This window comes from Aotus nancymaae, unplaced genomic scaffold (genome assembly GCF_030222135.1).
Source record: "Aotus nancymaae isolate 86718 unplaced genomic scaffold, 86718_ANA_hifiasm-v0.15.2.pri h1tg000016l, whole genome shotgun sequence".
In the NCBI taxonomy this organism is placed as follows: Eukaryota; Metazoa; Chordata; class Mammalia; order Primates; family Aotidae; genus Aotus; species Aotus nancymaae.
In genome coordinates this window covers 46,038,345-46,062,616 of record NW_026988428.1, presented here as the reverse complement: position 1 = coordinate 46,062,616, position 24,272 = coordinate 46,038,345, and the positions used below count along the sequence as shown (strand labels likewise).

Sequence of the window (24,272 nt, the reverse complement as noted above, 5' to 3'; positions counted from 1 at the left end):
AGCCTGGGTAATGAGAGTGAGACCCTGTCTTAAAACAACAACAACAAATGATAGATTTTGGAATATTACTCTAGATTTATAGTTCATAGATTACATTTCAAACTGAAGACTGGTATTAAAATATATGAACTGGCTGAACAACAAGAAATAAAGAATGGCTAGAGTCATCTCTCAACTTCCACAAACCAAATCACTCAACTCTTCCCTTCTGGTATTTGAACAAAGTCAAAATTGGTGACAGATTTTTAAACTTTCATAGAAATTATAAGTGCTTATTTTCTGTGACCTATGATAACCATAGTTCATAAAATCTCATGTTCCAAATGGAAATTATCATGCTTATATACTTAGTCTCAGTACAATTTATGAACTGTTAAAATGAAATTAACATTTAGGTGATATGTTTCCTAATATGTATTTTACTAATTTTTAACCAAATAGGTCTATGCATCATTTCTGAATCCATTTAGCTTTGCAGTTATAAATGCAAACAGGGATTAACTACTCTCTAAAAATTTCTAAAGAAGTTTAAGATGGTGGAAAAAAACAAAAACAGAATATTGCAGAATCACCTAGGTGCTTACTATTTGCCCTAACCAAAAAAGTAGTACGCAATGGTATTTATAAAGTTCTTCCTCTCTCAAAGCAGAGCACTCAGGAAGACAGTGCTGTGAAAATACTACTGAGTCAGGAGATTAAGTTTATAGTGTTTCAGTCATCAATTTGGAATTCCATTAATCAGACACCACAAGTGGCAGAGGGACAGCGTATGAGTAAGAGGTATTAGCATGGTTTTCCATTTGACTTTTTTCTGCCACTCAAGTCGTATTCTGGATGATGGTAAATTTTTCTCTGGATGTTTTCTAGTTGAAGAAAATCATTATCTTCAAAATCATCAATGACTCTTAATTTTTTTACACCAAATACTTAAGCACATGTCTTTTGACAATACTTTTTCACTAATTAATGAAAATAAATAAATTTAAATCAAATTATCTCTTTAGGAACCCCCAGGCTTCTATAATTATTCCACTGTAAAATCAATTTTTAGAAATATAAGATTTTACTAGCTATATGTCTCCAACAGAATAATTAGACTACCCAATTAACATCCTAAAAAAAATAAATGGTGAAATTTAACAGAATTTTAAGACTGGAGGGGAAACTTTTTCTAAGGTATCATTAGAAAAGATCATGTTTTAGCCGGGCACGTGGCTCACGCCTGTAATCCCAGCACTTAGGGAGGCTGAGGTGGGCGGATCACAAGGTCAGGAGATTGAGACCATCCTGGCCAACATGGTGGTGAAACCCTCTTAAAAAAAAAAAAAAAGAAAAGGTCATGTTTTTAAGAGGCTATAAGAAATCAGACTTAAAAACTAGATTAGAAATGCAAGTCTTGATAAAATAAGTAGTGTTTTAAAAATGTAGCATAAATACAAAAATAAAAATTTCAAATTATATGTTGATATCTAGTCAAAAAATTCAGTTAGAAAGGTTTTTTTTGAGACAGAGCCTCACTCTGTCGCCCAGGGTGGAGTGCAGTGGTTCAGTCTCGGCTCACTGCAACCTCCGCCTTCCGGGTTCAAGTGATTCTCCTGCCTTAGCCCCCCGAGTAAATGGGACTACAGGCACCGCCACCACCCCTGGCTAATTTTTGTATTTTTAGTAGAGATGGAGTTTCACCATTTGGCCAGGCTGATCTTGAACTCCTGGCCTCAGGTGATCCGTCCCCGTTGGATTTCCAAAGTGCTGGGATTATAGGTGTGAGCCATTGTGCTTGGCCAGAAAACTTTTGAGTATCTTTGGGTAGGTTCTTAGATTTCTAACACAGTTTCGAGTTGTTTTAGGTGCTGATTAAAAGCATATACATAGATTTTTTTGTAACTAAAAGACTACATGTTTTAAATAAAATTTTATTTTACCCTTAACATTTTTTGAATTTTTAGCGTTTCTTCTCAAGTAATCCAAAAATTTATGCTTCAGCTGAGGATACAGAGTTTCATATCTAATCAAAATGGGCCTAATACAATTTTAGGACATCAGAGCACTAAGTAGGTTCCTGTATTTTCAGTTGTATAGAACAGACAAAATACTAACACATGGTTTCACATGTGCCTACTTATGGTAGCATTCTTATATTTTCTTGTTCACAGAAGTACTTAAAGTGCAAATTCCCTGACTGACTATAAAGATTTACATTTTGCTGGTCTGGGGTGGGAACCCTGGACGCCACTGACAATGTGGTTAACATAGTAAATGTCAATAAACATTACCAACAAAATTTCTGATTGTCATCCTTAGATCAACAGCATTGGTGTCACCTGCAAGCTTATTAGAAATGAGCCACATCCAGATATAATGAATAAGAAATTCTGAGGATGGGGCCCAAGGAACTGTTTTAATAAATTCTACCAGTGAATCTTCTATCACCATATTACAGCTTTAATTATTTTTCCTTAATATTTGACAGCCTAGCTAGGAACTGGTTATGTACAACATGACGAACAAATTCCAGGTTAGTGATATTTATTAGAACCAGCATTTTCATTCCATCTTGAGGGCCAGAGGTTGTCTTCTGACAAATAGGTGACAATTTTGAGGCATATAAACTGTTCTATATCTTAATATCTTGAGGTTCTTCCTAAGGACCTAAAATTACATGCCCTGTGCTGGAGTTAAATTTGCCTAAGTTAATGTCATGTGTTTATAACGTGCTTTTCTGGTTTTTCTTTCTTCTTCCCCTTTTTGAGAGACAGGGTCTCTCACTCTGTCGCACAGGCTGGAGTGCAGTGGTGTGATCATAGCTCTTTGTAGCCTTGAACTCCTGGCTCACACAATCCTCTCACCCCAGCTTCTGGAGTAGCTGAGACTATAGATGCATGCCACCACACCTGGCTAATTTTTGTATATTTTTGTAGAGACAGGGTCTTGCTATGCTGAACAGAGTCATCTTGAACTCCTGGGATCAAGTGATCCTCCTACCTTAGCCTCCCAAAATGGTAGGATTACAGGTGTGAGCCACTTTGCCAGGCCTAAAATGTACTTTTGAGTTCTTTGTTTGTTTGTTTTTTTTTGAGATAGACTCTCACTCTAACACCCAGGCTGGAGTGCAGTGGCACAATCCTGGATTACTGCAACCTCTGCCTCCTGGGTTCAAGCAATTCTCCTGCCTCAGTCTCCTGAATAGCTGGGACTACAGGTGCCTGCTACCACACCTGGCCAATTTTTGTATTTTTGGTGGAGATGGGGTTTCACCATGTTGGCCAGGCTGGTTTTGAATTCCTGACCTCAAATGACCCACCCATCTTGGCCTCCAAAGTGTTCAGATTACAGGCATGAGCCACCGAGGCCGGTCTCATTTGTTTTTTTTCTTTAAGCCAGCATTCATCCAGAAAAAAGAATCTGTATCCTAGCTTAAACTATAGAAATATAAATAAATTTAGCAGTGATACTTCCTCAAACTTGTTTCCTTTTTCTTCCTCTTATCTCTACTCTGATTTCCTTCTACTGTGCTTTTTGTATGTTCTTAAATATTTATGAATCTCACTCTTTCTCTCTCAGCTGTATGTTTTAAAGTTTCATCTAGTTTTAAAGATCTCACCATTGTTACTACCATCCCATTTCTCTTATTTGCTCTATATACCAGTGATGGATATTTAGCTAGAGTATCTCCAAATTCCCACTACCACAAACCATGCAGCTACAAAGATTATATCCTCAAAGATTTGTATAAAGATTCCTCTGAGTGCTGGGTCAGACGGATTAAACACTTCTGATTTAATTAACTAATTACTGATTTACAGAAATGATAGCATTAGTTTATACTTGCATCGTAAGTACACACGTCTACACCATACCCAATACTTGGTATCAGCAAACTTTTAAATATTTGTCATTTTGATGGGTGAAAAACTATATTGATTTCCTTTCATTTTTTCTGATTATTAGTGAGTTTGTCTATCTTCTCATCTAACTGTCAGGACTCGGCTACCCTTTATTTAAATTCTATGTTGGTATCTTTTATCTATTTTTTAAAAGCAATTTTCTTTGCTTCTGTTAAGTTATAGGAGTTCTTGATATATTATAGGTATTATTCCCTTTAAGTTTTAAAAGTTCCAAAGCTGACATGTGACTTTTAACTCTGTGTATAGTTCTTTCAACAAAAATCCTTAATTCTGATATAATCAGATCCATTAAATTTTCACATTATGTTCTATGATCCCTATGATGTAGCTATTCTCCAAAATTTCTATTATTCACTTCATTCATTCATTGATTCATTCAGAGACGGAGTCTCGCTCTGTTAAGCTGGCTAGAGTGCAGTGGCACCATTTTGGCTCACTGAAACCTCCACTTCCCGGTTTCAAGCGATTTTCCTGCCCCAGTCTCTTAAGTAGCTGGGACTACAGGCCCCCACCACCATACCCAGCTAATTTTTGTATTTTAGTAGAGGCAGGGTTTCACCATGTTGACCAGGCTGGTCTCAAACTCCTGACCTCAAATGATCCACCTGCCTTGGCCTCCCCAAGTGCTGGGATTCCAGGTGTGAGCCACCATGCCCGGCCTAATCACTTTAAAGTGTTATATTTCTTATTCAGGTCTCTAATCCTTCTAGTGTTAGCCTTTGCATATAAAGCAGAAGGTAGAGATCTAGCTTTCTTTTTCTTGAAATAGCCAGTACTCCCACTAAATCGTAAGTAATCATCTGCTTTAAGCAACTTCACTACCTGTGCCACACCATATATCAAGTTGTTAAATATACATGAATCTTTTTGAGATTACTAGTTTATACCAGTATTTGCCTTTCTTTTGCTAGCATTATATTGTTTTTATTAGTATAATTTTACGGTAATTCTCAATTACCTTATAGATCTAGTGTTCCCTCCTTTCTCTTTTTTGTCGACACATTCAGCTAATTCTGGACCTGTACTGGTCAATGCTAACTTTAAAACGAGTTTGTCAAGTTTCTTGACAGAAGAATTTTGAGCAGCACTGATGTGCTCAAGAGAAAACAGGCATTACTAGGTACTGTAAATATAGTACATGACAATCTTTTATTTTCTAATAAACTTAAATTTATTTTTCTCATGAAGATTTTATGCATTTTAAATTAGGTTAATTTTTGTTAGACTATTTTCTAAGTGGGTTTCTCATGATAAATGGCAAGGGTTAGAATTCTGTGCCTCACAGACCAAATCCAAGCTTGCTATTTACTTACAAATAAAGTTTTACTGGAACACAGGCATTGCCATGTGTTGCCATGATGTCTAAGGCTGCTTTCATACTACATCAGCAGTTATAGTTACGACAGAGGCCATATGGCCCACAAAGCTGAAAATATTTATCTGGTGTTTTATAAAAAAGATTGCTGATCTCTCGGTATAGAAAAAAACAACTGCTTTTTATAAATTAATCTTATATTAGACAATCTTGCTGAATATTCTCAGTTCTAGTAGTTTGCTGACAGTTTTGGATTTTATACAAATGACTATATCATACACAAACAGTGAATTTTATTTCTTCTTCCTAATCTCCTACTCTTAAATCGTGCTCAAAATTTCTCAATGAAATATAACTTTTGCTATAAACTTGGCATAAGTGAGAATTTCCCTTTAATCTTAGTTTTCTGAGAATCTTTTCATACACAGGTGCAAATCTTTTTCTGTATTCTAGTAAATTATTATTTGGCAATTTATGACATACTGGTGTATATAGCATTTCTTACATTTTATAGTAAATGGATACTTAACTTTTCTATGCTTTAATGTATGGCATCCTTATTAAACTAGTAGATCCACTGAAAAATGAGACTCTTAATTATACTTTTGTACATCTCTAGCATAGCAATTGCATTCACCAATATTTATTGCATGTGTATGATGTGTTGGGTATTATACTGGAAATTGTGTCTTCTTTTACACAAAGCAAGTACTACAGTTGTTGAAATAAATAAAAATAATATTGTGCTATATTAGGTAATAAAAGAAAATATAAAATTAGTCTATCTTTCCAGTGAAAATCAGTCATTTTTAAGTAAAAAAGGTCTCTCAATCTTTAGAACTCATGTTTTTTTATATTAATCCATAAACAATTTTATAATTTCAAAAATTATTTAAAGACATAGCAAGTACACAGCAACCTGAACATGTTAGGAAACAACAGTGGTTATGCTTTAAAGGCTAAAAGTAAATATTCACAAAAAAAATTCCTAACTTCCAAACCTTCACCAGTTATAAAATCTATATAATTCAACCCACATGCTTTTAATATTAATATCTTAATAAAAGTACTACTTTTATACTAAGTTCTACGCTTGTACTATATTCAACAAAGTACGGTAAGAATAAAAATCACCTTCATGTAATTAATATATTTATGTGCTCTCTCATGACATTTTTAAATGAAAAAAAAAAAAAACTTCACATAAGATAAAAAGGATAGAAAACCACTTATAAAAGGGACAATGTAGTTTTATGTTATTTATTTATGTTTTTTGAGACAGTTTTACTCTGTTGCCCAGGCTGGAAGTACAGTGGCATAATCTCGGCTCACTGCAACCTCTTGGGTTCAAATGATTCTTATGCCTCAGCCTCCCAACTAGCTGGGATTACAGGCATGTAATACCATTCCTGGCTAATTTTTGTATTTTTAGTAGAGATGGGGTTTTACCATGTTGGCCAGGCTGGTCTCTAACTCCTGACCTCGTGATTCACCTGCCTCAGCCTCCCAAAGTGCTGGGATTATAGGCATGTGCCACCACTCCCGGAGAGTGCATTGTAGTTTTAAATAAAATAAAGTAGCAGATTTTTTTTTTTATTTGCTTGGTTGAAACTTATTAAACTGTTATTAATTTATTCTAAAAAATCATTATTTTAAGAATCTCAAAATACAGGTTCACAATCCCTTATCAGAACATCTGAAATTCCAAAGCTCTGAAAACCTAAAAAATTTTTTCACAGTTCATTTGGTGGTAACTTGACTTGAACTGATAAAATGCTATTTATAGTCCTTATTTATCCCACTTAGTATGAATATTTGCTAAAGAAATATTAATGTGTTTGATTATAAAGCGTCCTCTTGCAGAAACAGAAACGTTACAGTAACAGGTGGGACATGTACCGTATTACTTCTTAAAGCTTTGAGAAATCTGAATATTTAAACACAATTGGCCTTAAATGTTATGATAATGGAGTGTGGATCTATTAATTCTAAAACAGCTAAAAAGATTCCTAATTCTTCTTTCATTTGCCCTAAAAAATACCTCATATATTCCTCTATTTCAGTTTCTTTATTTAAAAACTTTCACTTAAATAAATATTACTTTCACGTCAGATTCATTTTGATAAAGAAATATTTTAAGATACTTTTAAAAAACACAAAAATGCTTCAAAAATTAATATTTAATGATTTGACTGTATTAGACAATGCAACTTTCTCATTTATATCATGTGTTTATACTATACCTTAAGATATTTGAATCGGAAGGTTTTACAATAGTAACATATTAATTAAGAGCAAATTTAGATAGCTTGTATACTAAGAATAAAATACTCAAATATAAAGAAGGCATGAATGTTTGCAATACACAACTAGGTTCTTCCATCACTGTGGATTTGATTATCTAACATCAAAGTCTTCAAAATCATAAAATAAGCCATAAGCACTTACTTAGGAGTAGAAGGACCCCTTGGCCATGTTCCATCTTCATTTTTCTGTTCTATCACTAATACCTGCAAACATGACACAATAAAAGGATGTTTTTCCATAACTCTGAAGTTAAAATAACTTTAGAAGCTTAGCTGAATACACTAAGAAACTAAAGTAACTCTGTGATTATTTAAAGGAAACAGTAGACAAGGTGAACAGGTAATCTGCATTACCTTTTCAAAGCTAGGCACTGGAGACTAAAAGACCTCAAATAAGAAATCAGTAATGATCGTGAGAAGGAATCCTATAAGATAAATTGTAAAGAAAACCACTGGTCCCATGATTTTAAGTATAAGAAAACTTAAACCAAGTACACAGAACATAAATTCCTTGTATTTAGAGAATATATTTTCTATTTGTATTTGTAGCTTATAACAGAGAACTGTGTAAAGAACAGATGCTCAATAAATGTTTGCAGTTGTTAAACATACTGACATAGAATCTTGGCTAACTTATTTTTATGCAAATGCAGACGAAAGGTGACACAGACAATTCTAAATTACAGATTACGTAGAATTCATTTGGGGTTTTGAAATTAGTGTGTATTTATATTACCACAATAGAAATTATAGAATCTTTAAACATACAAATGACAGAGTCCCATTTATGAGAATAACACTGAAGTTCTGTTACAGCATGGTTGAAGTTGACAGAAATCACCTCTAAAAACAAAAAGTATAGGCTTAGGTAGAGCTATACTTTATTTTAAAACACCCTAAAATCTTTCCTCATATCTTTGTCTAACAAAGAAATCTTTTAGTTTTTGCTATGGATTAGTCTGTGTAAAATTTAGCAAAATAATGCAGAAAAACTTAGCAAAAATAATTAAATTAGCAAAGGAACTATGTGATAATACCAATAAAAAGTTAATATCTACAATTTCCATGCGAAAACTAATACAGACAAAATGACTTGAAGTAAACCCAAGGCATTACAAATTTGAATACATTTCATTTACTGTTTCATTAACTTTTTAAGTTGCAATTTCACAACCTACTCTACATGGACATAAGTAATATATTTTTGTGAACTGTATATTTCCAGGCCATTTATACATTGGCATTTAGATCCTAACCATGCAAAATGTAAGCATGTTTCAGAGTACATGTAACAAACAATAAAATGTTGATTTTAAATAAATTCATGAAACCTTAAGAAGGTGCTAATTAAAATATTAAAGTTAGCTTTAAAAATGTATTATTTCACACATTAAAAACTGTATTTGTATCATATAAAGAATAGAGCACCATGTACCTACTATACTGATCCCTTCTTGATCACATTCCTCTCCCTACCTACTATAAATGAGTCATCATTGTCTCAATTTTCTGATTTTCATTCCTATAGTTATATATATATATTTTAAAGATTTACAAAGTAGAATTTAGTGAGTGATTTTTAACTTCTCAAGAATGCTTTCCTGTACTGCATGCAATTTATAATCATAGCAACAGTTACAGATAAGCTATATGCATAAATATACATATAAACTTTATAATCATTTGGAGGACTTAAATTAGTTATAAAACAAGATTTTAGCTACAGAAGATTTCTAACTTATGCATTCAATATAATTATTTAACCATAATGTCTTAATTTCTAACAGTATTTACACTTAACATTCCATGTTGTTAAAACCACAAATACTAATGCTGAAGGTCATTAGAAATATTAAAATTGAGTCCTTTATTCAAGTGCATCATTTTCTGAATAAAATTTTGTTACAGCTAAAACTTTAACTCAAAATAAAAATATTTTTGGAAAGATTCTACATTAAAATTAAACTCATACAAAAAAGGAGAGACGAAATGTCTCCCAAATGGGAGGCAAACTCTTCAATAGTATGTCTTTGTTTCATTTTCTAATGAGGATACTTTTAATTTAAGTATTAAAAAAAAAGGTCCAGGAGAGTGTTTGGTTCATTTACTATCTTTTAGTTCATTTATCTTCTCTGGCTGAAGAATTATTATAAAGTCTGAAAAATTTAATAAGTATTCTTTGAAACATTCCTGTTTTTAAAGGTCAGTTCCTTAAAAGAATATTTAATCTTATTAAATTATTCTCTCATCTGCCATCTGGTAAATGCATACCTATCAAGAAGATCAAATTATTTAACTTCTCTAAGTCTCTTTTTTCTAATGTACATGTTGAAGAGAGTAACATTAATTTCATAGGATTGCTGAAAAGATTTAAAAAAAGAATTCCAAAGACTACAAATTGTACTTTTGGAGCTACCTCAAGGCCTAATGAATGAAAACCAAGGAGAGAGGTTACGTCTACTGGAAGACAGAAAGACAGAGCTGGCTAACTAAAAGGGCAGTGTTGGCTAATCAGTGGATTTCCAAGGTCCATACTTCAAGCTTCCATCAGCTTCATTTCCCTTTTAACTGTAATACATACTGGATTTTGTAAGATTTCTCTTAAGAATATAATGACTAAAATAAATATGAAAATCACTGTATTTTGATAGCCTAGTACAATCTTTGACATATAGTAGGCATTTACTAAAAATTAATTTCCCTCAGTTTCTCTGAATTTTTCCACAACTCAGAATCATATTATTGATGTTAACAGTAATTTTAAAATAAAACAACAACAACAAAAATCTTCCATATATCAGAGTACTAGGCACTGTTAGGTTCTTAAAATACAAACAGGGTACAAAGTCTAACCAAAACAAGGACCTCATAGTCTGGGGAGATTAATATACAAATAACTAAAGCATATAATGAATGATGCAAAACATATATACATAAATCATTGTGGAAGTTAAGGAAGCATTTTTTTTTCCTCCAAAGCAGAAACATCTTATTCCTCAATGGATATTGAGAGAAATAGGGAAGGCTGGAAAGATGACGGGACATTTGAGCTAGAATCTGAAGGATGAAAAGGATATGGCTAGCCTACATGATGGTATGGGATGGTTAATTTGAGTATGTGGATGGTTAAAAGGACTTTTTGATGGATGAATACAGGGATTGCAAGGACATGTATATCAGGCAGATGGAATAACACATTGGAAAGCACAAGAGTACTGGATAGCATAATGTGTTCAGGGAACGATAAGCAACTCAATTTGGTACCGCTTGAGTATAAACCACCAAAGATAATCTGAAGATGGTGGAAGAGTAGAGAAGAGGTTAAACCATAACTTGCATGCTGGCTTAAAGTGCCTGGACTTGATAATTATTAAGGAACCAAGAAAAGTTCATAAAAGGAAAACAGTGAAGTTTACATTTTAGAATGAGTATTCGGGCAAGAACAAGAGTGTCCTACTGCTATCTGCTAATAATGAAAAAACAAAGGAAAAAAGAGCAGATGTACAAGAGCCTGGAGAAAGAGGGATCTGTGAAGAGACTATGAAAGTTAAGGGCTGAGAATAGAATAGAGAGATTATTTCAAGAGATAGTTAGAAAGTACAATCAGTAGGACTTGCTGACTGTTGACTAAACTTCTTCCTTTCTCAATACTTTTATTTATTTGGATTATACTATTAAAAAAAATACTGGCCAGGTGCAGTGATGTATGCCTGTAATCCTAGCACTTTGGGAGGCCAAGGTGGGTAGATCACGTGGTCAAGAGATTGAGACCATCCTGGCAGATATGGTCAAACTCCATCTCTACTAAAAATACAAAAATTAGCTGGGCATGGTGACATGAGCCTGTAGTCCCAGCTACTTGGGATGCTGAGGTAGGAGAATCACTTGAACTTGGGAGGCGGAGGTTGCAGTGAGCCAAGATCTTACCATTGTACTTTTAGCCTGGGCGACAGAGTGAGACTCTGTCTCAAAAAATAAAACAAAACAAAACAAAAAACAAAGCCAAATTGGGAGCTGACACCTTTCAACAAGGGCTGGCAAAACTACATTTTACTTAGCCTGCTGCACATTTATACAAATAGTTTTATTAAAACATACCCATACTCATTTATTGATGTAGCATGTATGCTTGTTTTTGTGTACTACAATGGCACCATTTTGGATGCCACTTTATGGCCTACAGAGAACTGTAACTTTAACAGAGAACTGTGTAAATAACAGATGCTCCATAAATGTTTACTATTTGGTCTTTTACAGAAAGTTTGCTGACCCACCTTATAATATTAGCTGGGATTTTGTTTTCCTAATTAAAAGTGATTTATTTTTAACAAGTAGATTATTCCTAAGCTCAAGTAGGGAATTCGAAGTCACAGTCAGTAACTAGCAGGGATAGACAAGAGATGAATTTAGAAAGAGGAAGCAGGAACAGTAGAGCCCATTATATATCGCCAGGATATTAATTAAAGTTCATGAATCCAAAAAACCTTCATGTATTAGTATGCTTAAAATAAACAATACCTGTCCTTGGTATAAACCAGCATCCTGAATGGTGCTGTCTGGTTTATTCAGTGGTTCAAATGTATTACTCATGTATTTGTTCCACAATCTGGTCTCCTTTTCATCTGGAATACTGAAGATTTTTCTTATTTCCTTTTCAATTGTATCTAGATTTAAGGAGAAAAGATATATGAATATAATATATATTTCAAAATATACCACACACAGCTAAATGTTACCAGAAAAAAATTCTAAATTTAAAATATAAATAGAATATCAAGACTAAATATGTAATAAATCTATAAAACACAAACCAACAAAAGGGTTTTTAAGATCGAGTGTGTTTTTATGAAAATAAAATGGTATTTGTACTACAACAAATTACTTGGGGAATTAAAAATCTCAAAAGGTAAAAGTTCAATCACCAAAAATGAAATATAATTTGTGCTACACAGGATAAACTTTAACTTTTGACATATAATTCAAATATTTTTTCTGAGATGTAGAAATTAGGAATTAAAGTATGGTTAAGAGATGTTACAGATGGAAAAATTTTACAGTACTAAATAAGCAATTTAAAAATAGTTTAAACTGAACAGTTAATTAGAGTATATGGACACAATAAAAAAGAAAGTGGCTTGTTTGAAGGGATGTCTGTATTCACCAAAATTTAGTATTTTCAAGGTAAATCCATGTCTCTTCCTGATTTCTAAATCAATTTACTGAAATTTTATTTATTTACTTAACATTAGCAGCTTAACCTGTATAAAATAAGATACACAATATCTACATATTTGAGAGTACAGACGTAACTAAGTTCAAGTACCTATAGTTAAACACATCTTTAAAATTTTCAAATATCAGAAAAATATTAAGTAATACTATCATATCCATCTAGTTCTGGTCAATAACTTACCTAACCAATTCAAGAAAAGAGTAATTAAAATATTTTATGATATATAAATACAGAATACTTTTAGACCAATAACATTGTCTATTTAGCAGCTAATGTTTTGTAATAGTCTTATAGTCAGTGAGATTTTGATAAGGGCATTAAATCAGCAGAAAAAATAGGCACTAATTCAAAATATCAACAGCATTATCTCAAAACTTAAAGCAAATCACCCAGAATATTTAAATAATTACATAAAATAAATATACTGTTAGTACTTGAATTAGTCTATTCTCACACTGCTATAAAGAACTACAGGAGATTGGGTAATTTATGAAGAAAAAAGGTTTAATTGACTTACAGTTCCATGGGTTGTACAGGAAGCATGGCTAGGAGGCCTCAGGAAACTTACAATCATGGTGGAAGGTGAAGGGGAAGCAAGCACATCTTATTATGGCGGAGCAAAAGAGAGTGCAAAGCGGAAAATGCTACACACTTTTAAACAACCATATCTCATGAGAACTCATTCACTATCACAAGAACAGCAAGGGCGAAATCCGCCTCCATGATCCAAACACCTCCCAGCAGGCCCCTCCTCCAGCACATGGGGGACACGAGATTTGGATAGGGACACAGAGTCAAACCATATCAGTACTGCTTTCTATTTTGGCAGGGTTGTATTTTTTTGTGTTGTTCTTTTTATTAAAGTAAACATACATACAGAAACATTCAGTAATCATCAGTATCTTGTGATAAATTTCCAAAGTGGACATACCCATGTAAATCACACGGATATCAAGAAACAAAACATTACCTAGGAAGGAGGGTAAAGGAAGAAGCCAAGGAAGGGAGTTGTTTTAGTTTTTCTATAAAAATGAATAAATTTTTCCTAAGGGCAGAAATGATTTTTTCTCTTGGCAAAAATACCAAAAATACTGACAAATATAAATAAACTGTTTACCTAGATATAACCACTGCTGATATTTTGATATTTCTTCTTCTGGATATTTTTTCTATTAATACAGATACTTGTGTACATAATATAAGCAAATGTGGAAATTTCCTCTTTATTGAGTTTTGAGATCTAATTTACATATGGGGGAACATTACTTGCATAGAGATAGTAACGTAAAAGCCTTTAGGTGCATATGTGCTTGGCATGTTTTAGAACAGCATAGTACATCAATGTGGTTGAAGTAGAATAAGTAAGGTAGAAATGAGACTATAAAGGTACCTCTGTGGATTATATATACTTCTGTGAGCTATTAAAGTATTTATATTTTAATCTGAGCAAGAAAGGAAGCCACTGAAGAGTTGGGAAGGGAAGTGGCATGATATGACTGACATTTTAAATGTTCATTTTGCTGCTGGTGAAGAACACTGCAGAAGGTCTGTTAAGGTTTGGCTCTGGGTCCCCACCCAAATCTCATGTTGAACTCTCATCCCCAGTGTTGGGGAAGGGACCTGGTGGGAGGTAAGTGGATCATGGGGGCAGATTTCCCCTTTGCTGTTCCTGTGATAGTGAGTGAGTTCACACGTGATCTGGTTGCTTGAAAGTGTGTAGCACTTGCCCCTTTGCCCTCTCTCGCCACGCCATGGCAAGATGTGCCTGCTTCCCCTTTGCCTTCCACTATGACTGTTAAGTTTCCTAGGCCTCCTAGCTATGTTTCCTGTAGAGCCTGTGGAACTGTTAAGTCAATTAAACCTCTTTTCTTCATAAATTACTCGGTCTCTGGTAGTTCTTTATAGCAGTGTGAGAATGGACTAACACGAAGTTGAAGGTGGGAAACTAGGCTATTGTAGCAATCCTAACTAAAGTGGTAGCAATAGAAGCAGTGAGAAGTGGTCTGACCAAGAACAAATTCTGAAAGAATTTCTAAGAATGCTGCTAGATTACATGAAGGGTAAGCAATAAAGCAATCAGAAATGATTTTCTGCCTAAGCAATTGGAAGACCAAAAGTGGCCATTATGGAGATAAGGAAGAATGACAGAGCCTTAGGTTTTTTGGGAAAAGGAGCTTAGTTTTATACATGATAATCTTCTTGAGAAGCCTGTCAGATATACAAATGAAGATATGGGATAGTTGAAACTGGAATTATGGGAGACTTTAGGGCAGAACTAATAAACTTAAAAGATTTTCAACATGAGGAAAATATTTAAAGCCAGGAAAACAAATCACCAAGGAAAGGAGGATTGGGAGAATATGGAGACACTACTATTTTGAGATAAAGAATACAAAGAGGGTTTTACAAAGGACTCCAACAAGATGCAGCCAATGAGAAACTGTGCCCTGGAAGCCGTGTGAGGAGAAAGTGCTTCTAGATGGAAAACTAGTTTATCTGTGTTGAACTTTGCTAGCAGGTTAGGAAAATGGGAGATTTCTGTATTACCACTGGATTTGGCAATGGGGGAGGTCATGAGAGACTATCACAGAAGCAGTACCAATGGAGAGGTGGGTTTCATTGTCTAATGTAGCAGGCTCAAGAGAAAATCGGAGCAGAGAAAGTGGTGGCCAGAATAAAGGATGCTAAATTTGAGATCTGGCAAGTGCAGTTACAGTTAATGACAATCTAGGGTTTAACTATGAAAACTGGTGACTTAGCTTGGGTACAGGTTAAGATCACTGAAGCTGAGAATGGTCAAAGGACTGACAGCATGTACTTATTTTTCCACATATTAATTCAGTTGTATTAGACAGTTAATGAAAAGCATACAGAGGTGGAAAAATAATACAGGTTGCTCACAAAAATTAGAATTAAAAAAAAATACAGGTCACAGAAATTAAATTGTTGTATTTTTCAATAAGTTCTATGCTTTTGGTGGTTAACATTAACAGAAAATAAAACCATTATTTCATCTAAATCGAACATACTCAATGCTCAAATAGATCAGTTTTGGCAGAAAAATATTTGAAGGCAGAAAATTTTGGCCCTGATAGGTAAATCATTTAGATATGGCCTATGGCCTGCTATCATTTTTATTACCAGTGTAGGCAGTACTAGCTGAAAACAGAATATTTTATTAATTTGGTAACAAAACAGGCACTAATATTTCCTAATTCTGTTTATAAAATTTATATTGCTCTATTTCACGTACATAGCTATTTTAATCAATCAAGATTACTTAAAAGACCATAAAGGAAAAATATATACCCATCTTAAGTTTCTCGCGTAAATTCTTTGTTTAAAAACCTACTTTCTTTAGAAAAACAAAATCAGCCCAATTAATATCTCCAAAATTAATATTCCTTTAGCATACATAGATTGTGTAAGGCAGCAACTGAGAGATGAGACTACAGTTTAAAAGCTCTGCTTATGAAGTTAAAGTACTAGCTCTACTACTTGGTACCAGGGTGAATTGAGGTAGATTCTAAATCTCAGCTTCATTATCTATAAGATGAAGATACTTGGTTGTTTAATTTCAAACAAGAAAATTCCTGTAAAGTGTTTAAAACATAGTAAATGTTCAGTAACTGTTAACCTTGACTGTATGATAACCATAACTATGAGGTGTCTAAAATTCCTTACTTGACTAATTATAATTTTCGCAAACCTTTTTTGCTTAAAAAGAATACTCATTCTAATACAGACTTTCAAACTTTTTAAACTAAGAGCTACAGTAAGAAGTTGTGACCTGGGACTTACACGTGTATGTTGATATTTTGTATTTTAATATTTCCCATTCAATTATCTTTACCCTCAAAACTGTTTAATGAACCACCAAAATAGCAACAATCCAGTCGAAAAACAATGATCTAATAAGAAATTATAGGTATGCAAAAATTGGGTTCATATATAATGTTAAAGTATATATTCAATTTATCTAGCATTTTAAAGTATTAGTATATTAAGCTATGTTGATTAAAATCTATGCTAGATCATTAACTTTTTGAAGCAGTGATCCTTTAAAAATTATATATCTCTGTGACAAATTCTTACACAGTTCTTATCATGAGAAGCCATGCTTATTTTGAATTCAGAAATTAAACCAGTTGCTGATATTCCTGAGTTTCAAAATATTTAGTATAATAAAGTTCTAAAATTAGATCTCTGATGGTCTCATATTTAATTTTCCTATTAAAATGAGGTAGGGAGAAAAGAAAATACCAAACTTTAAAAATAACTAGAAAATATTTTAAGAGATAGCATCTCATTTATATTCCAACTGGCTATAAATTTCAGAGACAACTCTCTGAATTAATTTTACAGACTATCCTTGTTAGATTTATAGATACTTCTCATGTACATACTCATATGATTAAAATAATTTTCATATGTTGAAAACTTTGTTTTTAATATGTAGAAATATCTTATTTTTCTGAATATATTCCACAAATCTGGAAATTCAAGTCAAGCAATTTAACTGTAATAATAATTATATATAATATATATAATCCTTATATTTTAAGCATTCATTTTAGAAATATGACTCTATGAGCTTTTTTTTTTCTTTGAAATGAAGTCTAGCTCTGTTGCCCAGGCTGGAGTACAGTGGCACGGTCTGGGCCCACTGCAACCTCTACTACCCAGGTTCAAGCAATTTTTCTGCCTCAGCCTCCCAAGTAGCTGGGACTACAGGCGCATGCCGATCACGCCTGGCTAATTTCTTTACTTTAGAGATGGGGCTTTGCCATGTTGGCCAGGCTGGTATCGAACTGTTGACTTCAGGTGATCCACCCACCTCGGCCTCCTAAAGTGCTGGGATTACAGGTGTGAGCCACTATAAGCTTATTGAAACTTAATCTCGAATTTATAAATGTTCTAGCTATAAGCTTATTGAAACTTAATCTCGACCAGCCAACTATAAGCTTACTGAAACTTAATCTCAAACTTATAAATGTTCTAGCTAAACAGAGGAGAATGAAGATTCATAACATAATGCTGTATTTTATTTGGTGCAAACATTAGGATTAACCAAGCACTGAGTACTTGAATAATGCTACTATTTCATAAAAAAATATGGGTTACAAGTATCTTCCTGCTGTGAAGTGGATAAGTGGTGTAAGAAAGCCAAATGTACTTAATGAAATTCAAAAATACTTTCATTTACTTTAATGACTGGTTCCAACAAGGAAATCTTATGCTGTGCTATAATTCATAAATTTGCTAATCTCTCTTCCACGCTGGGTTCTACATGTTATGTGTTCCTCTTCACTATTCATTTGTATTTTCCAAGATCAGTGTTATTACCATTAATCTTTACAACTTCATTTGAAATTAAATACTTTAAGATTTTTTGAGTTGTTTTATGAAACAAAAAGTACATAATTTTTATTCATAATCATTTTAAAAAGCATTTTATTCAATATATTCTTTATCTAAAATTAAAAATATGTCTTTTAAATAGAAAGAAAACAATTATATATATTTTTATCTATGGAAAGAATCAGTTCCACTTATATTTGAGACTTACAACTGCTTACACTACTTATTAATTGAAAAATCAATGTGTCAATAATGCTAAACCTGCTGCCTTAGCTACTTAACTGTATTTAGAGTTCAAAGGAATAAGCTGGGAGAAAAAAGAAAATTGTCATTTTTCATGCTATCTTACCAAGTTTTAAGTGGGCTTTTATCTAAAGCTCTATGTTACAAACTGACACACATTTTTCATCTACTAAATTAAAACAATAATTATTTGATGTTTTTTGAAAAGGCAAAATGGCACAAATGTTAAAATTCAGTTAATAAATGCAAAAGCATACAAGAAACAATAAATAATTTAACTCTAAGACACTGCATCAAAGCTGGAAATCAAATGTCTATGTATAAATCCTTAAAATGGTTATCATCCTACGTGCATATATTAACGACAACTCTAACTAAATATCTAATAGCAATGGTTTAAAAAAGAGACGGGATCTTGCATTACCTATTGTGTCAGCTTTGCTAAATCGTCGAGTTACAACATTGCTCATGTTTCCATTTTCACATAGCTTCAATTCTGTGAGATATACTTCTACTTTGCAGTGCTTTACAAACATACCCTGTTCAACCACCTGAAATAATGAAACAAAACAAATTTATGTCACCTATATCAATATATTTTCACTCTAACAACAATATATTTAAAGAGACTTTAGAAAATTGCAGATCTCCAACGAAAAAAACAGTCACTATTAAAGCCTGTCAATATATAAAAAAAGACATTGGATAGTTGAAACCTCAAAAGCAAGAAACCTTTTTGGAAATCGTAATATTTAAAAGAAAGAAAGAATCATGATTTAAAAATATTAAGTGAAAGTTTGGAAAGGCATTCTATTGATCTATGAAGATACATTGGTACACCATAAATAATATATTCAGTATTTATAATGGGAAAGTTTTATACATTATAATACAAATAAATACAGTTCTGATTGAAGATACAAATATACTTTTTAGATTTTAGTAGTGATCCCAAGCAGAAAAACCTTTAAAAAGTTGATTATACAATTTCATTAGATGATCATACTTATCCCTTTTCTAGTTTTGTGTTGGTCATTCCATTTTTCTTTTTCTTCCATAAAAATGAGGCCTGCAGTTTACCTTAGTTTTAGTAACTACCAGTGGTTTGTAGCTACTTTAATGTAGTTCATTTTAGGATTTTACATCAAATTTCATTAGCTGAAATTGTATAAACATCACTGTTATGTTAAAATAAATCTATTAAAATGATAACTTCAAATTACTGTTGCCAAAGTATTCAGCTATGACTAGGTAATTGATACATTAGTTTCACCCTACAATGACTTTGACTTTTAACTACATATTTAGTAATTCTATGTAACAATTAAAAGAAAGCTGTTAAACATGCAAGCCATAAAGCATAAAAAGGAAATATGTATACATTAAGGTCACCTTTTAAATAAGTATATTTCCTTTTGATCTTCTAAAGGTTAACTGTAGGATTTCAGTCATGAATACTGTTTCTGAAAATAGTAATAGGCCTGATATGTGATCCATTAGACAAATATGGCAAAAGGGAGGCTCCAAATGACCGTTGGATGTACTCACAAGCTTACATCAATTCAGAAAAAGACTTTACAAACTTATCTTTCGCTGCATGGAAAAAATTCAAATGCAGTTCATCTAGTATGTACTTCATGGTTACAAATGTAGTAATATTTAATTTTATAAGATTTCTTGTAGTTACATTTAAGTAGAGAAACAAGGAATCAAATATTCTTAACAGTCAGTAAGTTCTGTACCAGGGCTCAATATGTGAGTAAAATTAAAAAAAAAACTACATTAAAGTGGCTACTAATCACTGGTAGTTACTAAAACTAAGATAAACTGCAGGCCTCATTTTTATGGAAGAAAAAGAAAAATGGAATGACCCACACAAAGCTGGAAAAGGGATAAGTATGATTAAATAACAATAAAATAAATTCCTCATTATGATTTATATTGAGGTACATACTTTCTAAATAAGTATAGTTTTTTAAAATGAAAGTAAATTTTCTTAATACTATAGATATTTTCCTGGAAAGAATCTGGTGATTTAACTGTCAGAGTCATTGTGAGATCTATGAAAACAAAGTATCAATCTTATTTCAAAACCTATACTACTGGGATTCAAAACTTTTCTCATCATTTTTTTTCTCCTACATTTTACATTGCTAAAACTTTAGTCATCACTACTCAGAATACTACTATATTTATACTTATTTTACTAATTCTAAAAGTAGTGTATTAACAAGATGTCCCTTTTGAAAAATATGATCTTGTTGTCAAACTATTTTTATTTGAAAAGGTCATACTATATGTACTAATAAAGCTTGAAAATAACAGCACCATAAAAAGAAAAATAATTAGCGCATTCATGAATCAATGTTATAATGGTCACATGTAGATTATTTGCTTATATAATCTCCTTTATATTTGTTTACAGAAAATTTCCTTCCTGCCTTCATTAAAAATATATGCATTGAAAATGATGGTCATGAAGACTAACAGGAAGAAACAAGCTTATAAAAAAGTATAGTTTTATTTACCTAATTATTGTAACTGTTAAAAGATATATTTGAAATAAGATTAGAAGGCAGATATTCAGAAATGATAGTTATGTTTCAGAATTACAGATGATAGTTATAATGTTTACTTTAAGTGAATTATAACACTGTTACATTATCATAAATAAAAAGTGAGTACATGATGAAATCTGGCTACTTGTCCAAAATTTAAGAGTTACAGATATGTAAAAATATTTTCATTAATTTATAACCATAATGAAGGCAAAGTCTCTTTTAAGTCTCTTTATTAAGTATTTGAGCTAAATATAAGTTTATAAAGGATTAAAATAAATAATTTCTATTTGTTCACTTTTTTGCTATGAATATTGAGGGCACTGTGTACAAGGCCATTAAATGTATTAAATAAACCTAATGTAGTCTACTCTTTATATCTGTCTATGTATGAAAAGTTTCACAGAAACTTTACTTCATTCCAAGTGCCTTCCTCCCTGAAGGAAGTAATTTCTAAAGTAAAAGTAATTTCTAAAAAAATCTGGTACTGTATAAACAATTTCATAATAATAGGTCTAATAGATTGTCTTTCGCAGGCACTAGCTTCATTCATTTTAAAAGCATTTACTGAGTACCTACACTTAGTAGATCAGTTAGACCTAGATCCTGGAGTCTGAAACAGATAATGATGAAGACAGAGAAGTAGATAAATGCAACAAAACTATGAAATCATAGTTCTTAATGCATAAGAAACAAATCCTATATATGTGACATTCCATCCACAAACATTTCAGAATATTTTCTTCAGAAACAAGGACTCTAACATAACCACAATACCATCATATCACCTAAAATACTAACACTAATTAATTAATATCAAATATCCAGTCAATATTCAAATTTTTCCTGCTGTCTCATTTTTAATATATTGTTTCAACCAGGATCCAAGTAAAGTCCATATATTGCAGTAGACTGATTCGTCTCTTAAATGTCTTTTAACCTAGAAGTTCTCCATCTTTCCTGTTCTTCTAAGTTTTGGTTTAGACCACTTCAAAGACGGTGACGTACACTCACTCTAAATGGATGCAAATATCTAGTTGCTCCTTTTTTGTGATGCTGGTAGACATTAAAGCCAATGCCTACAACCAGTGATGGACAAACTTATGAACTAAGTTAGGCTAAACTTAGGTTTAGATGGCTAAATCTACCTCATCATCTATTTTTTTGTAAATAGTGCTTTACTGGAACACAGCCACAACCATTCATTTATGTCTATGGCTACTTTCATACCCAATTAATTATCTAGGGCTGCTTTTACGCCCAAATCAGCAAGGTTTACTCATTTCAAAAGAGACTAAGGGCGCATAAAGCTAAAAATATTTACTATCTGGTCCTTTAGAGAAAAATATTAGTGACCTTCTCCTCCTCCTACATCTTCAGCCTCTAGACTTTCAGCCTAGATCCATTAACTCATTAAGTCTTCTTCAGTTTTACCCAGTAATGTTTTACAATTTTCAGTATAGAAAAGCACAATTATTATTAGGTTTATTCCTAAGTATTTTAACCTGCAAATGTTATTTTAATATTCAACTTTATTAAGAGATAACCTGTTGAAGGGGTGAAAATATTTACAAGCTATTCATCCAACAGAGGACTAATATCCAGAATATACAAGGACTCAACAACTCAACAGGTAAAAACCAATCTCATTTAAAAGTGGGTAAAGGACATGAGTAGACATTTCTCAAAAGATGAATGGCCAACAGGTGTCTAAAAATATGTTCAACATCACCAATTATCAGAGAGATGCAAATCAAAACCACAATGACATATCACCTTACCCAAGCCATAATGGATATTATTAAAAAGACAAAAGACAACAGATGCTGGAGAAGATGCAGAGAAAAGGGAACACTTATACACTGCTGACGGGAATTTAAACTAATACAGCCACGACGGAAAACAGTGTGGAGATTTCTCAAAAATCTAAAAATAGAATTACCATTCGATCCAGCCATGCTACTACTGCCTATCTACCCAAAGGAAAAGAAGTCAATATATCAAAGTAATACCTGCACTCACATGTTTATTGTAGCACTATCTACAATAGTAAGATATCGAATCAGGCTAAGTGCTCATCAATGGACAAATGGATAAATATGGTACATATAAACAAGGGAATACTATTCAGCCATTACAAAGAATGAAATCATGTCTTTTGCAGCAACATGGATGAAACTGGAGGTCATTATATTAAATGAAATAAGCCAGGGACAAAATGACAAATATAGTATGTCCTTATTTATATGTGGAAGCTAAAAAATTTGATCACATGGAAGTAGAGAGTGGAAAGATAACAGAGACTGAGAAGGATGGGGAGGGGAGCAGGGAAGGATGAAGGGAACTGGGTTAAAAGTGCAAACATACATGTTTATGTATCTTACACATACAGTAAGACAGAAGGAATAAATTCAATGTCTGATAGCAGAGCAGGGTGACTATACTTAAAAAAATGTATTGTACTAGGGTGAAGGACACCCTAACTACCCTGACTTGATCACTAGTTATTATATACATGTAACTAATTTTCTCACATACATCATAAATTTGTACAAATAAAAATAAACTTTATTTGTTGCCAATAAAAAACTGGTTTCCCCATACTGCTCTTATATCAGGGAACCTGCTAAATTTACCTATTAATTCTAATTGTTTACCAGTACATGTTTTTGGAATTTTGAACCTACAGAATCATGCCTTCTAAAAACGCTGACAGTCAAGGTCTTCTTTCTCAAGGTTCACTGTTTTAGTTCTTTTTACTATATTACCACGCTGGCTAAGATTTCTAACACAGTTATTCTTGATTTGGGAAGAACTTTTAATATTTTACCAATAAGTATGATATTTATAGGAGGTTTCTATTCCTAGTTTTCTAAGAGTTTTTTTTTTAAGGTCACACATGGATGTTGAGCATCAAATGTTCTTTCTATATCTACTTAGATTATTTTTCTTCATTATGCTAAATTTATGAGTGCTTTTCAAAGTTAACATTGCATTCTTTGAAAAATATCTAACTTGGTTATTTTTGGCCTTTTTACATATTGCTGGATCTGTCTTGCTAACATTGTGTTTAGGACGTAAGTATCTATGTTCATGAGTGAGACCAGCCTGTAATTTTTTTTTTCTTGTAATGTCCTTCAGGTTTTATGTCATGTTTATGCTAGCCTTATAAAATAAGTTGGGGGGTACTGCTTCTTCTATTCTTGAAAATAATTTGTATGGTATTGGTTTATGGCTTCCCTAAATATTTGGTAGAATACACTGGTAAGGCTTTCCTGGCCTGAAGCTTTCTTTGTGGGAAGGTTTCTAATGACTCAATTGCTTTAATCATATAAGTCAATTTGAATTTCC

The 24,272-nt window shown here is 32.6% G+C and overlaps 1 protein-coding gene across 8 annotated transcripts in view; it reads right to left on the bottom strand.

Moving 5' to 3' along the window:
• USP15 (ubiquitin specific peptidase 15) overlaps window positions 1-24,272 on the bottom strand; it is a 146,910-nt gene that overhangs the window by 71,455 nt on the left and 51,183 nt on the right. For 7 of the 8 annotated variants that reach the window (XR_002478460.2, XR_002478461.2, XM_012444917.2 and 4 more), the window contains 3 exons: window positions 18,788-18,914; window positions 12,045-12,190; window positions 7,669-7,730 (listed from right to left, as the gene is read on the bottom strand). Coding sequence is in view for 6 of the 8 variants with exons in the window: in XM_012444917.2 (XP_012300340.1) it covers window positions 7,669-7,730; window positions 12,045-12,190; window positions 18,788-18,914 (335 nt within the window). In the remaining 2 variants the exon portion in view is untranslated. Of the gene's footprint in view, window positions 1-7,668; window positions 7,731-12,044; window positions 12,191-18,787; window positions 18,915-19,755; window positions 19,822-24,272 lie in introns of those variants that run through there. The other variant, XM_012444919.2, reaches the window with a different exon arrangement.